A 17,784-nucleotide genomic window follows, 5' to 3' on the forward strand; every position below is an offset into this window, starting at 1 on the left:
TTCTTGGACCTACAGGTAAGCCTTAATCTAGGCTTACCTGTAGGTCAAAGTTGGTTGTAAGGGTTTACAACCACTTTTACGTCCTTTGATTAATATTTTTTGATACGTGTATGTCATTGTATCTATCATTACTTATTGTGTATAATAAATATCTACTTTTTATACTCTAAAAACACATTGCTTTAAGCCATTACAGTGTAAACCATACTAATTGCACACATTGTCATGAGTTGCTCTTTCACATCTATATCCGTCCCCAGGGAAAGAGGACAAGCAAGATACGTATGTCAATATGTCTGATCTTAATCTACAGAGACAGAAGAAAGGTCCAAAAGCCAAAGGTAAGCTTTTAGAACAAAAAGGGTACAACCTTCTGTACTACTCTAGGTCTTACTCCATCGAAGGACACACACCTCGACAACTTATAGGATATTTACCTTTTCCTATCACCAGTATTTTGTAGTCTTTGCTCTATAAATCTTTCAACTATTGAGAAGTGCTGCATGTGTATAAGCCAATAAAAGGCAGATTCTTATTGGTCCATTTATTGGTGTATGAAGACCAATACCTACATTTTTTCTTATTTTTACTACTGGTGACATCCTATCCTGAAGTTAAGTCGGGGAGACCCCACAAGCCCTATATGATCCCCCTTGTCATAATGCAGGGGGATCTACAACATTGGACGAGTGTACCTCCATACTTAAATGTCACCATATGATTCATGTAGGAGGATTTCTTTTCATTGGATTATTTGAAAGACTTTTTGGGACTTTGTTCATCACATTTTGGATCAATTTTGGATATTTTATGTTAACATATGTCATAAGGACTATGGAGCGAGAGTCATGGTTGGTGATATTTGGACCAGTGTAGTGTTAGGCACAGAGCTCATCAGCAGCTGGTTTGGCAGCCAAGCCACTAACAGTGCTCTCTCAACTTAGTCCATATATATTTTTGTGCTATTGTTAAGCCCTGATGGAGGGGGAAAAGATGGGCATCCAAGATGAATTGGCTTCTTCGTTTGATCTGGTGAAGGGGGCAAATATGGGCATCCAAAATTAGGTGGATTCCTCATTGGATCTTCTATTTGACCTTACATTGGAATAAAATCATATCTGGGCTATTAGCTTGTGGTGAGGCACCTCTATATCATATTCATTGTTTTACATAGCAAATCATGGAAATTGTGGGAATCTTCTGGTGTGTAGAAGCTTCCAGCCCAGTAACAAGATAACTTGTACAAACGCCACTGCACTACTATTGGATGGCAATGGCAATAAGACAACCCTAGGGTCCAGTTCTATCTATACACTGCCCCAGGTACAAAAACTTTCTGATCATGTTTAATAATTTTACAAGTAATACATTTATATTTCCTGCAATGAGAAACACCTTTTCTATTGTTTATAAAGAGGTTTAGTTGTGTTTTTGCTTTTTTATGATTATCTTACTATTCCGTTCCTAATACCAAGGGCCCTTATAAATATTGTCTAACTCTTGGTTTACTTGGTAAAGCAGACCCTAATTGTGGGTCTTGGAGTAAAGTAATCCTTTTTAATGGTGTATTTAATGGATATGTTAAAGTCTTGGGTTTCCATATCTCTTTGGCCACTGTTTTTTGGTGGAATATTTAAAAAAAATACTGGTAGACCACTTCTGTCTTATCTTTTCTATACTGTGCATGGAAAAACAATGTTTTAAGACCTTACAGTGTATGTATTGATTGCACACAATGGCAGGAGTTACTCTTCAAGTAGTCTCTGTGTAAGCGCTTATAACTTGTGTTGTGCCCCCACACTGTTGATACAATTAGTTGAGAAGATATGGTTGAAGATACAATTGGGGTAAAAGAACCAGTTCACTGGAGTCCCAATACAGTAAAACACACACATTTACTGATTAAACATTGGAGTCACATTTAAATTAGACAACACTAGCCTCTGTTGCAAATTCTTTATTGTAATAAACACTCCTGACTGGATGGTTCTGCAGTAGTAAATCATATACCATAGACAGCTGTTGCGCCAGGACCCATCACAAGATAGTAATGTGGAGGCTAATTGCCCACTGATGAGGGTGGTATACCGAAGCCTTCAGCTATTGGAATCACCGCTGTGAGTGGGATCACTGGGAAGTATGCCTGGAATACCTAGGTCAGTCAGAGCCATGGATATCCAATCCTACTTTCATCCAAGGACTGGGATTTTCCAATGCTGTAAAAGGGGTTTCCTAACTTGCCTATTTGTCTCTCATGGTAGCTCCTATTTTTCCCAACAAGGATGGCAGGACCTTTACCATCAAACAGTTCACAGTGTGCTCATCTGAATACATGTGTGCATTCTATGCTGTCAATGCAATCTTAGGCCGCGTACACACGCGGGGACTGTTCGCCCAACTTTGTCCGCTGAACAGTGTTTCGGCGGACAGTCCGCCCGTGTGTGGGCTTTCAGCGGACAGTTTCAGCGAACAGTCTGCTGAACAAAGTTTTTCGGAATTTCCGAAAAACTGTCCGCTGAAACTTGGTTTCAGCGAACAGTCCCCTCGTGTGTAGGCTTGTTCGTCAAACTAAGTTCCGCGCATGCTCAGAAAGGATTTACACGCCGAAAGTTGTAATGCAGTGTATAGGACGTCGTATTTTTCGTCCCGTCGTACGTGCCGTTCACGTCATCGCGCACGGTTTCAGCAAACTGTTCGTTCGTCGTGTATGGGCAAGTCCGTCCATGCTAATTTTGAGCGGACTGTTCGCTGAAACTGTTTGACGGACAAAGTTGAGCGAACAGTCCCCGCGTGTGTACGCGGCCTTACAGTACAGTATGCAAGAGGGAAACCTTTTGAATTTTTAAGCTTAATACGTTATCGCCCAATGGTCTTAATGAAGAATTGGAGAAACATAGTGTAATATGATGACCCAAGGTCCATCCCATAATGTAATCCAAGGCTGGCTTCTATTAATTTAACATTATCATTGTGAGTCTTTGTATACTCGGTGCATTATTATGAGTCTATATATGTATTTGAAAATATATTTAGCAATGCCATCAGAAAATATTTTTCTATATGAATTGACAGTCTCTGTAGATAATATATTTCATAATTTTTTATACTTGTCAATATTGTGGATGTGTTCAATAAAGGTTGCAATAGGAAAACGGTGGTGCCAATAAGCCTGAGACTTTTTTTTTAGAGTTATGCGCTACTCCTCCCCTTCATTTCCTTTTTTTAGTCTTTTAATCTATGTCCATGTAGGGTGTCATGTGACTTTAGAAAGCACATACGTGCAAAACGTGTTGTCATGGTGACACCCTGACACTCTGGTGTGCGTTCCATCCTAAACCACCCATAACAGCCTCTCTCCAGCTCTACACAGCCTCTGGCATGGCTCTGTGAAATATATTACATCTACAGACACTGTGAATTCATATAGAAAAATATTTTCTTATGAAATTGCTAAATATATTTTCAAATCCATGTATAGACTCATATTTATACACCAACTATACAAAGAATAATAATGATAATGTTAAATTAACAGAAGCCAGCCTTGGATTACATTATGGGAAGTATGGACCCCGTTATCATATTACACTATTTCTTCAATTCTTCATTGAGACCATTTAAGATTAAAAATCCAAAAATGTTCCCTCTTGCATAACAGGGAATACGTTTCATTATCAGTTAGGGTACTATCCAAAATACACACAATTACAAAGTCCTATAGACATCTGTAACCTTTGTTGTGACACAAAAGAAAATGCTGAGGCACACTGTGCTTATCACATCCCCTTTAATAAACCTCCAATGTTCTCAATAGGGATGAGCTTCGTGTTCGAGTCGAACGTACGTTCGACTCGAATATTGGCTGTTCGTCCATTCGGCGAAGTCCGAACATTTTGGTCCGTTCGCGCCAAATTCGTGTGGCGCTCACGGCCCACAATGCACTGCGATGGCGCAGTGCATTGCTGGCTCATGATTGGCCAAGTATGCACTGTGACCCCGCATGCTTGGCCAATCGCAGCGCCAGCAGCGAGGAGAGCCATGATTGGCCACAGGCAGGATGCCTGTGGCCAATCATAGCTCAGGCTGTGTAGTGCACGCCCCACACTATATAAGGCCGCCAGCGCGGCGGCCTTGTGTAGTGTGTTGGCGTCTGAAGCAGTGGGTGTTCTGTGTACCTTCAACACAGTACACACCGATCGTTTTTGGCCGATTTTCGATCTTGCTGTTGTGTAGTGGTTATTGTCTGCGTGCCCTGACCGCAGTATACACCGCTATATTCACCTCACCTATATAGCTAGTGATCTATCTTTTATAATAGAGCTTGCAGTCAGTAGTGTTAGGAGATAGTGCGTGCTGTCTGCGTGCTCTGTACCCAGTACATACCGCTATATCCACCTACATAGCTGTTTTCTATTTGAGCCCACTTGCCATCTGCAGGAGTTATTGGAAGTTGTGTGTGCCTCCAGCACAGCACAGTATACATCTGTATATACCACTTTATCTCTGGTGTTCTATAATAAAGGCATCTGCAGGAGTTAGTGGGTGTTCTGTGTACCTTCAACACAGTACACACCGATCGTTTTCGGACGATTTTCGATCTTGCTGTTGTGTAGTGGTTGTTGTCTGCGTGCCCTGACCGCAGTATACACCGCTATATTCACCTCACCTATATAGTGATCTATCTTTTATAATAGATCTTGCAGTCAGTAGTGTTAGGAGATAGTGCGTGCTGTCTGTGTGCTCTGTACCCAGTACATACCGCTATATCCACCTACATAGCTGTTTTCTATTTGAGCCCACTTGCCATCTGCAGGAGTTATTGGAAGTTGTGTGTGCCTCCAGCACAGCACAGTATACATCTGTATATACCACTTTATCTCTGGTGTTCTATAATAAAGGCATCTGCAGGAGTTAGTGGGTGTTCTGTGTACCTTCAACACAGTACACACCGATCGTTTTCGGACGATTTTCGATCTTGCTGTTGTGTAGTGGTTGTTGTCTGCGTGCCCTGACCGCAGTATACACCGCTATATTCACCTCACCTATATAGTGATCTATCTTTTATAATAGATCTTGCAGTCAGTAGTGTTAGGAGATAGTGCGTGCTGTCTGTGTGCTCTGTACCCAGTACATACCGCTATATCCACCTACATAGCTGTTCTCTATTTGAGCCCACTTGCCATCTGCAGGAGTTATTGGAAGTTGTGTGTGCCTCCAGCACAGCACAGTATACATCTGTATATACCCCTTTATCTCTGGTGTTCTATAATAAAGGCATCTGCAGGAGTTAGTGGGTGTTGTGTGCCTCTAGCACAATATACACTACCCAACTGCTTTTTTACCCAACTCCCTTCAGGCCATTACATGTCTGGAAGGCCAGCAAGGAGAGGCAGACAGGCGCGAGCCGATAAAAGAGGGCAAGCAGGCTCTGTGTCTAGAGACAACAGTGCTGTTCGTGGACGCGGTGCATTGTCATCAGCACGTGGCCATGGGACACGCTTGTCCTTCTTTTCGGCAGCTGGACATGTTGAGCCGCAACATGCCAATGACTTGGTAGAGTGGATGACCAAGCCCTCTTCATCCTCCTCATCCTCTCTCACCCAGTCTCAGGGTACTAGCAAAGCAGCTGCCAACGCATCCTCTTCCCTCCTCTCAATGTCATCATCAGTGACTCCTTCCCTAGACCCACCACGTTCTCCTGAGGAGTCTCCTGAACTCTTTGAGCACAGTGTTGGGTACATGCTCCAGGAGGATGCCCAGTGTTTTGTGGGCTCTGATGATGACACTCAGCTAGAGGAAGGCAGTATTGTGAGCGCAGAGAGAGGGGATGCTCAAGAAGGACAGCAATCTGGCAGTCATGTTCCACAAGCTGCAGCATACTGCCAGATTTGCTACAGCGATGAAGAGGGAGGGACAGGAGCCACACTGGGGCGGATGTTTTGTCAGCTCTGCAGGGGCAGGCCGAGAGGTGGTTGACGCCACGCCAGCTTAAGCCAGGAATGGTGGTTTGCGACAATGGCACCAACCTCCTCTCCGCCCTTCGACAGGGACAACTGACCCATGTGCCCTGTGTAGCTCACGTCCTTAACCTGGTGGTGCAGCGGTTCTTGGGCAGGTACCCCGGCTTACAGGATGTCCTGAAGCAGGCCAGGAAAGTCTGTGTGCATTTCCGCCAGTCATTTAATGCCTGTGCTCGGCTGGCTGAGCTCCAAAAGGAGTTGAACGTGCCCAAGAACTGCCTTATATGTGACATGCCCACCAGATGGAACTTAACATTGGCCATGCTGCAGCGGCTGCACACGCAGCAGAGGGCCATCAATGAGTACCTGTGCGACTACGGCACCAGGACAGGGTCAGGGGAGCTCGGTTTTTTCTCACCACGCCAGTGGGGCATGATCAGGGATGCATGCACTGTCCTGTCACCGTTTGAGGAGGCCACAAGGATGGTGAGCAGTGACAGTGCATGCATCAGTGACACTGTACCTCTTGTCCACCTCTTGGAGCATACGCTGCGTGGAATAATGGACAGGGCACTTGAGGCAGAACAGAGGCAGGAAGAGGAGGACTTCCTTGCCTCTCAAGGTCCCCTTTATCCAAACAGTGTTCCTGCTGTGCCACCCATCACACAGGAAGAGGATGAGGAGGAGGAAGAGGAGGAGGAGGATGATTGTGTCAGCATGGAGGTGGAGGCTGGCACTCAGCATCAGCAGCAGCAGTCTTGTAGGGATGATTTACAGTCCCAAGAAACACGTGGACTTGTACGTGGCTGGGAGGAGGTAGCTGCGGATCATGTTGTCCTTAGTGACCCAGAGGACTCCGGACCGAATGCCTCAGCTAACCTATGCTGCATGGCCTCCCTGATCCTGCAAAGCCTGCGGAAGGATCCTCGTATTCTTCGGATCAAGGAGAGGGACCATTACTGGCTGGCCACTCTCCTTGATCCACGGTACAAGGGTAAGGTTGCCGACCTTATCTTGCCATCGCAGAGGGAGCAGAGGATGAGACATCTCCGGGAGGCCTTGCAGAAAGGTCTGTGCAACGCGTTCCCAGAGACTGGGAGGTTACAAACTCCTGGTCCTGGACAACGTGTTGCTGAGGCATCGGTCAGAAGGAGCGGTGGAGAAGGTGGCCGTCTGACTGATGCTTTCAGACAATTTTTTAGTCCGCAGCCCCAAGGTATGATCGGTTCCAGCACCCATCGCCAGCGTCTGATTTACATGGTGCAGGAAAACCTAGGGGCAAGGTCAGACTTGGACACCTTTCCCACCGAAAATCCTCTGGCTTACTGGGTCTTGAGGATGGATCACTGGCCAGAGCTTGCACAGTATGCAATTGAGCTACTGGCCTGTCCTGCATCCAGCGTTCTTTCGGAACGCACCTTCAGTGCTGCTGGTGGCTTTGTTACCGATCACAGGGTGCGCCTGTCCACCGAATCAGTTGATCGACTGACCTTCATCAAGATGAATCAGTCTTGGATCACCCACAGCTACCAAGCACCTGAAGCTGATGTAACAGAATAATTTTTTTTGAAATATCACATCCCTTCAAGACTGCCTATGCTGATGCTGAGTGACTATCCTGTTATGTTGATTGTCTATCCTCTTCCTCCTCCGCTGATATGTTGGAAGAACATTTCTGGTTGTGGGTGATGCCTAAGGCCCAATTTTTCTGCCCCTGTTTAACAGGGGCGTTTAAGTACAATTTTTGATGCAATGCTTTGCAGCAGGGCTAGTTCCTGCAATCAAACAAGAGTATATGGGAGAGGTTGCAGTGTGGTGGCACCAGCACCAGTGCCTAAGGCCCAATTCTTCTGCACCTGTTTAACAGGGGCGTTTAATTACAATTTTTGATGCAATGCTTTGCAGCAGGGCTAATTCCTGCAATAAAACAAGAGTATATGGCAGAGGTTGCAGTGTGGTGGCACCAGCACCAGTGCCTAAGGCCCATTTTTTCTGCCCCTGTTTAACAGGGGCGTTTAATTACAATTTTTGATGCAATGCTTTGCAGCAGGGCTAATTCCTGCAATAAAACTAGAGTATATGGCAGAGGTTGCAGTGTGGTGGCACCAGCACCAGTGCCTAAGGCCCAATTTTTCTGCCCCTGTTTAACAGGGGCCTTTAATTACAATTTTTGATGCAATGCTTTGCAGCAGGGCTAATTCCTGCAATAAAACTAGAGTATATGGGAGAGGTTGCAGTGTGGTGGCACTAGCAGCAGTGCCTAAGGCCAAATTTTTCTGCCCCTGTTTAACAGGGACATGTAATTACAATTCTTGATATAATATTTCACAGGAGGGCCCCTTCCTGTGCCCACCCAGAGTAACGGTGAGGACTTATAGTGTTGTGGCACCAGCACCACAACCACCAAAGGTCAATTTTTCTACCACTGTTCAACAATGGCATGTAATTACAATTCTTGATATAATCGTTCACAGCAGGACGCTCCAGCGCCCACCAAGAGTCACTTTGAGGGCTTACAATGTTGTGGCAAAACCAACACCTTGTTCCGCCATTTCTGCAGAGCATATAGGGCAGGCCCCTACTTTCAAACATCCAATTTACAAACATCTCCTACTTGCAAACGGCAGGAGACAACAGCAAGTGAGATGAAAAAAGATGTACGACAAAACAAATTATACAGGGGTGATAACCCTTCCCTATGTTTTCCAAAAAGCTTAAAAATAGTTTTTTTGACTGGAGCTACACTTTAAAAATGTACCAGTTGAAAATTACAAACAGATTCAACTTAACACAACAAACCTACACAGTCCCTGTCTTGTTTGCACCGCCTGTATACTGCTGTTCTGAGTATATAGGGCCTGGGGGCCACACGCATTTCCTTTTTTTAATATGGGTACGGGGTTCCCCTTAATATGCGTACAAGACCTAAAGGGGCTGGTAATGGGCAGGGAGGGCTACCCATGCCATTTTTCTCAATGATTTTCAACCATATTGCAGGAACCAGATATAACATTAAAACCGCAAGCAGTTTTAAATGGTGTTATTTCCGTTTAATGTCATTTTGTGCAGGGACTGTTCTAAACACGGGAAACACGTGGCACTTCACAGGCATACTACAGACACCCCCAGGCACCATATTTAAAGGAATATTTCACTTTTTTTTTCACTTTAATAGTCATTAAAATCAGTGCTCCCGCCAAAACAGCCATTTTTAAAAACATTTTAGGCATTGACCCATGTCCCCTGGGGCAGGAGCCAGGTCCCCAAACCCTTTTTAGGACAGTATCTTGCATATTAGCCGTTAAAATTAGCACTTTTCATTTCGAACGTTCGAGTCCCATAGACTTCAATGGGGTTCTAAAGTTCATTCAAATTTGGGGTCCGTTCGAAAGTTCTGGTACGAACCGAACCGGCAGGTGTTCGGCTCATCCCTAGTTCTCAAACCTGGTTTCGCAGTGTATGTATAGTGTGACCTATGAACAAAAGATTGCAAGGACAGCACTGAATGTACACCACATATTCAGATGAGCACGTTATGAACTGCTTGATGGTAAAGGTCTCGCCAAGCCTTGTTGGGAAAAATAAGAACTACCATGAGTGATAAATAGATACGTTAGGAAACCCCTTTTATGGCATTGGAAAATCCCAGTCCTCTGATCAAAGTAGGATGAGATATCCATGGATCTGATTGACTTAGATAATCCAGGCATACTTCCCACCGGTCCCACCGGCTATGATTCCAATAGCTGAAGTCTTCAATATTCCACTTTCATCAGTCGGCAAGTAGCCTCCACATTGCTATCTTGTGATGGAATCTGGGGAAACAACTGTCTATGGTATATGATTTATTACTGAAGAACCAACCAATCAGGAGTATTTTTATACAATATAGAATTTCCAACAGAGTGTGGTCTAATTTTTGATGTGACTCCAATGCTTGGTCAATGAATTTGTTTTTATTGTATTGGGACTCCAATGAACTAGTTATTTTACCCCAACTGTGCACTGCATATCTTCTGAAATTATTGTATAGATGGTACGGGGGCACAGCACAAGTTCTAAGTACTTACACAGAAACTACTTGATGTGTTTGTTCTTGCTATCCAGTCCAGGAGTTTTTCTCTAGCAGCTATGGACTTTTTTTTGTGAAGAAATTCCCTGGCCCTTGTTTTTCCATTTTGGTGCTTGATCCCTTTGTTGTGTGTTTCACATCTACGTTTGCCCTCAGGGAAATGTGATGAAGAAGGTGCATACGGCAATTTGTGTGATCTTCTTGATGTATTGAGAAAGAAGAATGCCAATGCCAATGGTAAGCTGTTACTATAACAAGGTACAACCTTCTGTCCTATTCAAGGTAGACATGTGCAAAAGGAAAAAATTTGTTTCGTTTCGTTTCGTTTTAATTCGTTAATTCATTAATTTCGTTTAGTTATATTCTTTAACTTACTTAAATTTGTTTTCTGATTTCGTTTAGTTTTCTACCGAATTCGAAAAATCGGCCACATTCGAAAATATTTCAACGAAATTCGAAAATATTTCTACCGGATTCGAAATGATTTCAACATGATTCGACATTATTTCAACCACATTCGAAAATATTTTGTGACCCAACTTTTGGGCCATTTATCTAGGGGTCACTTGGTGCTAGAAACTCCAAATTTGGATATATTGTAGTGCTAGTACTATTATGTTTGCATACCAAATTTTGGGTTTCTAGCTATAAGTGACCCCGATATATGTGTCCCCAAAATCGGGTCGCAAAATGTTATTAGTTAATAGAGCCGAGAATGACATTTTGCGACCCGATTTTGGGGCCACATATCTCAGGGTCACTTATAGCTAGAAACCCCAAATTTGGTATGCAAACACAATAATACTAGCTCTACAACATATCCAAATTTGAAGTGTCTAGCACCAAGTAACCCCGAGATACATGGCCCTAAAGTTGGGTCACAAAATATTTTCGAATGCGGTTGAAATAATGTTGAATCATGTTGAAATCATTTCGAATGCAGTTGAAATAATGTCGTATCATGTTGAAATAATTTCGAATGCGGCTGAAATAATTTCGAATCGTGTCGAATTCATTCAAATTCATTTGTTATATTTCTTTCGTATTCGTTGTAATTTGTTATTTTTTTATTCGGACATTCGGATGCATCCGAATGTCCAAAAGATGCAAAATTCGGCCGAATTTCGATTCGTTATGAAACGAATTGCACAAGCCTAATTCAAGGTCCTACTCCATCGGAGGACACAAACCTCCATTTAGGACATTTACTTTTTACTAGGGATTGTACTAGGGATGGGCCGAACACCCCCTGGTTCAGTTCACACCAGAACATGTGAACAGGCAAAAAATGTGTTCAAACACATGAACACTATTAAAGTCTAAGGGACACGAAGATGAAAAATCAAAAGGGCTAAATATAAATAGTGTTTGGGGACCCGGTCCTGCCCCAGAGGACATGTATCAATGCAACAAAAAGTTTTAAAAACTGAAGTTTTTTTGGGAGCAGTGATTTTAATAATGCTTAAAGTGAAACAATAAAAGTGTAAAATTTGTTTAAATTTCATACCTGGGGGGTGTCTATAGTATGCCTGTAAAGTGGCGCATGTTTCCCGTGTTTAGAACAGTCCAAGAGCAAAATGACATTTCTAAAAGAAAAAACGTAATTTAAAAGTACTCGCGGCTATAATGAATTGTTGGTCCCGGCTATACACATAAAAGTTCACTGATAAAAAACGGCATGGGATTCCCCCACAGGGGAACTCTGAACCAAAATGAAAAAAAAGTGCGTGCGGGTCCCCCCAAATTCCATACCAGGCCCTTGCCCGGTGGTTGTGGGGGTCTGAGGGCGGGGGGCTTATTGGAATCTGGAAGCCCCCTTTAACAAGGGGACCCCCAGATCCCACCCCCCTGTGTGAACAAATGTACCCCTACCATTTCACCAAATTTTTTTAAAAATGGTAAAAAAACACAATACACACCTTGGGACAAGTTCTTTATTAAAAAAATAAAACTGTCCCATGGAGTCTTCTCGCCCTACGATGGACCAAAAAAGAAGAAAAAAAAAGCCGCACATCATCTGCGATCTGCCTCCATGGGAGGCACCCGCCATAATGACCGGACGGTCTGTAGGCAGGGGGCTTATCGGAATCTGGAAGCCCCTTTTAACAAGGGGAGCCCCAGATCGTGGTCCCCCGTGTGAAATGGTAACGGGGTACAACAAATGTACCAGTACCATTTCATAAAAAAATGTGTGAAGATGGTAAAAAAAAAGATAACACACGCCTTTAAAAAAATAAAACTGTCCCACAAAGTCCATTCATCTTCTTCTTCTCTCGCTCCAATAGACCAAAAAAAAAAAAAAAAAAAGCCGCAAGCTGCCATGGGAGGCACACACTGTAATGACAGCCTCTCAGGTGACAGTTCTTTTATAGCTGAGGTCCGGGGCCACACGGTGACCCCGCCCTCTCTGACACATGGAGACATCCCTATGGCTTTCCCATAGCATCAGAGGGGGTGGGGCTACCTGGTCCATCTTCCTCTGATGCACGGGGACATCCCTATGGCTTCCCTGTAGTGTCAGAGGAGGGCAGGGCCACCCGGTTATGTAACCAAGTGACCCAACCCCCTCTGACACTATGGGAAAGCCATAGGGATGTCCCCGTGCGTCGGAGGAGGGTGGGGTCACCTGGCGATGTCATTGTCTGGCTCTGCCCTCAGTTATAAAAGAACTGTCACCTGAGAGACCTGTCATTACAGCAGGTGCCTCCCATAGAGGCAGATCGTAGGCGGCTTGCGGCTTTTTTTTTTCCTTTTTTGGTCCATCGGAGTGAGAGAAGAAGAAGATGAATGGACTTTGTGGGACAGTTTTTTGTTTTTTTTTAATAAAGGGCTTGGCGTGTGTTATCTTTTTTTTTACCATTTTCCCACATTTTGTGTGAAATGGTAGTGGTACATTTGTACCCCGTTACCATTTCACATGGGGGGGCACAATCTGGGGGTCCCCTTGTTAAAAGGGGCTTCAAGATTCCGATAATCCCCCTGCCCATAGACCCCCACAACCACCGGGCAAAGGTTGTGGGGATGAGGCCCTTCTCCCCATTAACATGGGAAAAAAGTGCTTTTGGGGCCTACCACAAAGCACCCTCCCAATTTTGAGGGCATGTGGCCTGCCAGGTTGCATGCTCGATAAGGGTCTGGTATGGATTTTGAGGGGGACCCCCACGACATTTAAAAAAAAAAATTGGCACGGGGTTCCCCTTAATATCCATACCGGATCTGAAAGGCCTGGTATGGAATTTGGGGGGACCCTCACGCATTTTTTTTTAAATTTTGGTTCCTGGTTCCCCTGTGGGGAATCCAATGCCGTTTTTACCAATGAACTTTTATGTGTATTGCCGAGACCGACAATTCATTATAGCCGCAAGTACTTTTAAATTACTTTTTTTCCTTTAGAAATGTCATTTTGCACTCAGACTGTTGTAAACATGGGAAACATGTGCCATTTTACAGGCATACTATAGACACCCTCCCAGGTATGAAATTTAAAGGAATATTAGACTTTTATTGTTTCACTTTAAGCATTATTAAAATAACTGCTCCCGAAAAAACTTCTGTTTTAAAACTTTTTTTTGCATTGATACATGTCCCCTGGGGCAGGACCCGGGTCCCCAAACACTTTTTATGACAATAACTTGAATATACGCCTTTAAAATTAGCACTTTTGATTTCTCCCATCGACTTTTAAAGGGTGTTCCACATTATTTATTGTCTAACTCTTGGTTTACTTGGTAACGCAGACCCTAATTGTGGGTCTTGGAGTAAAATAATCCTTTTTAATGGCATATTTAATGGATACGTTAAAGTCTTGGGTTTCCATATCTCTTTGGCCACTGTTTGGTCACTTTTTGGTGGAATATTTAAACAAAATACTGGTAGGCCACTTCCGTCTTATCTTTTCTATACTGTGCATGGAAAAACAATGTTTTAAGACCTTACAGTGTAGGTATTGATTGCACACAATGGCAGGAGTTGCTCTTTCACATCAAGTAGTTTCTGTGTAAGCGCTTAGAACTTGTGCTGTGCCTCAACACTGTTGATGCAATTAGTCCAGAAGATATGCAGTGCACAATTCGGTAAAACAAACACATTTATTGATCAAGCATTGGAGTCACATTTAAAATTAGACCAAACTGACCTCTGTTGGAATTTCCATATTGTATAAAAACACTCCTGACTGGGTGGTTCTGCAGTAGTAATTCATATAACATAGACAGCATGGTAGTTCTTATTTTTCCCAACAAGGATGACAAGACCTTTACTATCAAACAGTTCATAGCGTTCTCATCTGAATACGTGGTGTACATTTTATGCTGTCATACGCGCAATCATACAGTACAGTATGCAGTATGCAAGAATTTTTAAGCTTAATACTTTATCGCCCAATTGTCTTAATGAAGAATTGGAGAAACATAGTATAATATGATGACCCAAGGTCCATCCCATAATGTAATCCAAGGCTGGCTTCTATTAATTTAACATTATCATTATTAGTCTTTGTATAGTCGGTGTATTAATATGAGTGTTTATATGTATTTGAAAATATATTTAGCAATGTCATCAGAAAATATTTTTCTATATGAATTGACAGTCTCTGTAGATATCATATATTTCATAATTTTTATACATTTTTTTTTTTTTACTTATATCTTTATTTTTACTTTTATTATTTAGTTGTAATTGTATTTATCAGTTTGTGTGCACATATCCAATTTCATTGGCAATCACTAAAAAGGTTTTAATTAATCTTTTGTAATCCTTTGTCTAAGAAGTTAAAATGGTTTTCATATTAGAATATGAATACGTAAATTATCAATGTTGTGGATGTGTTCAATAAAGGTTGCAAAAGGAAGACAGTGGTGCCAATAAGCCTAAGACTTTTTTTTAGAGTTATACACTACTCCTCCATTTCTGTTTTTTTACCCTTTTAATCTATGTCCATGTAGAGTGTCATGTGACTTTAGAAAGCACATACACGCAAAATGTGTTGTCATGGTGACACCCTGACACTCTGGTGTGCGCTCCACGCTAAACCACACATAGCAGCCTCTCTCCAGCTCTACACAGCCTCTGGCATGGCTCTGTGAAATATATTACATCTACAGAAACTGTGAATTCATACAGAAAAATATTTTCTTATGAAATTGCTAAATATATTTTCAAATACATGTATAGACTCAAATTAACAAACCAACTATACAAAGAATAATAATGATACTGTTAAATTAACAGAAGCCAGCCTTGGATTACATTATGGAAAGGATGGACCTTGGGTTATCATATTACACTATGTTTCTCCAATTCTTCATCGAGACCATTTAAGATTAAAAATCCAAAAATGTTCCTATAGGGTCTGGTATGGATTTTGAGGGGGACCCACATGCCTTTTTTTTTTTAATTTTGACACGGGGTTCCCCTTAACATCCATACCAGATCTGAAGGGCCTGGTATGGAATTTGGGGGGACCCCCAAGCATTTTTTCTTAAATTTTGGGTTTGTGGTTTAATGAACTTTTATGTATATTGTCGGGACCGACAATTTATTATAGCCGCGAGTACTTTTAAATGACTTGTTTTCCTTTAGAAATGTCATCTTGCACTAGGACTGTTGTAAACACGGGAAACATGTGCCATTTTACAGGCATACTATAGACACCCCCCAGGTATGAAATGTAAAGGAATATTACACTTTTATTGTTTCACTTTAAGCATTATTAAAATCACTGCTCCCGAAAAAAATGACATTTTAAAACTTTGTTTTGCATTGATACATGTCCCCTGGGGCGGGACCCAGGTCCCCAAACACTTTTTAGGACAATAACTTGCATATTAGCCTTTAAAATTAGCACTTTAGATTTCTCCCATAGATTTGTACAGGGTGTTTCTGCGGCTTTTCAGATTTGCTGCGAACACCCCAAATTGTTCACTGTTCGCCGAACAGGCAATGTTAGAACTCGAAGCTCATCCTTACCCACCATATTCAACAATGTGCGGTGTCCAATTTGAAAAATTAGCACTTTTGATTTCTCCCATAGACTTTTAAAGGGTGTTCCACGGCTTTCGAATTTGTCACGAACACCCTAAATTTTTCGCTATTTGGCGAATAGGCAAACACCCGATATTAGAGTCGAACTTACATTTGACTCAAACATCGGGACCATCCCTACTTTTTACTAACACCAATATTTTGTAGTCTTGGCTTTATAAATCTTGCAACTATTAAGAAGTTCTGTATTTGTCTGGAGCACAAAGAGCTTCTTATTGGTTCAAATGTTGGTATATGAAGACCAATACCTAAATGTAATATTTATTTGATGAAGGTTATGGAGGAATATGTACAACTCAGCAGCACCTGACATGAATGTCACATTAGCTCAGCACAATTGGCTAGAGATACAACATGGCATGCTGAGAATAGCCAACTACATTGTTTAGAATTGTGCTGGAATGGCATTGTGTATGGATGGGGAATTCCTATACACAGTTGATGGCTACAGTCTTGTTCACAATTGTCTGTCTATAATTATTTCAGCTGCCAAGAATACACAAATCCGGCTTATACTGATCCTGATGGCCTTTCTTATCTTCCTGTTCCTTGTTCAAGTTGTCTTCATAAGTATCTTGTTCACCTTCTGTGAGTATTACAGCTACAGTCTTAAACTTTACTAATAAGGACAATTGAGAATGGTTTACTATTAGAAATTTTGATTTGCATCCCATTTTGACCTCAGGTTGGCATAGCATGAGCTTACAATACATGGCCAACAGTCTCTGGGCTCCTGATCATCACACCTATATGAGCTTGTTGGACATCCCATCCCAAAATCATGACTGCTAAAAAGGAGTTGTCCCGCTTTGCAAGAGATTCCACTCTTCTAGGAAGGCTTTCCACAAGATTTTGGAGGATGTCTGAGGGAATTTGTTGCCATTTATGAGGTCAGGTCCTGATGATGGATGGGAAGACCTGGCTCCCAGTTTCAATTCATCACAACAGTGTTCAGTAGGGTTGAGGTCAGAGAACTGTAAATGACGCTCAAGTTCCTCTACACCAAACTGGTCAACTCATGTCTTTATGGAGCTGACTTTGTACACAGAGATGCAGTATTGCTGGAACCATAAAGGTCCTTCACCAAACTGTTACCACAGTCTTTGTTCACTGTAGCTTTTGAACCTTTCACTGGAAAAACTTGAGTTACATAATTTAGTATTGAACTAGATGGCGCATGTGGATCAGTGCAAATTCTCTGACCACAAATGTAATTGGGAATTAGAAATGGTCTTAAATTGAAGAAATTTGAACATTAGAAATATCTTTATTATTTATAAATTTAATTTGACCTGAATCCAAATTTTAGAGGTGACAAGACATGTTTGCTTATGTACATTCTCTGTCATTGGATAACATTTCCTATATTTGTTTTATCCTGCCCAGATAAGAACATGGCCGAGGAGCAGTCACATCTGAAGGAAACTGGTAGGGGAAGAAGGAGCTTGTATTGCTGTCTGCCAACCAGGGCCAGGACAAGGGGAGGGCAGGAGGGATGGCTGCCCTAGGCACTGTGGTATCATGTGAGGTGTAGGGGCAGCACAAGGAGATTGAGATGAAGGGATTGGTGTTGGGAGGGGGAGAGGTCTGCAGAAGGTAAGAGTTGTTCTAGGAGGGAAAATTTGAAGAGGTGGGCTAGGAGTGGTGATTTGGCGGGCGGTTGTGCTAGAAAATTCCATATGGTAGGGGGTAGGGAATTTGCGCTAGGAG

The 17,784-nt window shown here is 42.4% G+C and overlaps 1 protein-coding gene across 1 annotated transcript in view; it reads left to right on the forward strand.

Moving 5' to 3' along the window:
- The first annotated feature begins 292 nt into the window (after positions 1-292).
- Positions 293-17,784, forward strand: part of LOC143962515 (uncharacterized) — a 189,382-nt gene continuing 171,890 nt past the window's right edge. The window contains exons 1-2 of the mRNA XM_077471790.1: positions 293-341; positions 10,189-10,269. Coding sequence (XP_077327916.1) covers positions 293-341; positions 10,189-10,269 — 130 coding nt within the window. The remainder of the gene's footprint in view (positions 342-10,188; positions 10,270-17,784) is intronic.

This window comes from Lithobates pipiens, unplaced genomic scaffold (genome assembly GCF_037356315.1).
Source record: "Lithobates pipiens isolate NorthernLeopardFrog02 unplaced genomic scaffold, aLitPip1_a1.2 Scaffold_8, whole genome shotgun sequence".
NCBI classification, from domain to species: domain Eukaryota; kingdom Metazoa; phylum Chordata; class Amphibia; order Anura; family Ranidae; genus Lithobates; species Lithobates pipiens.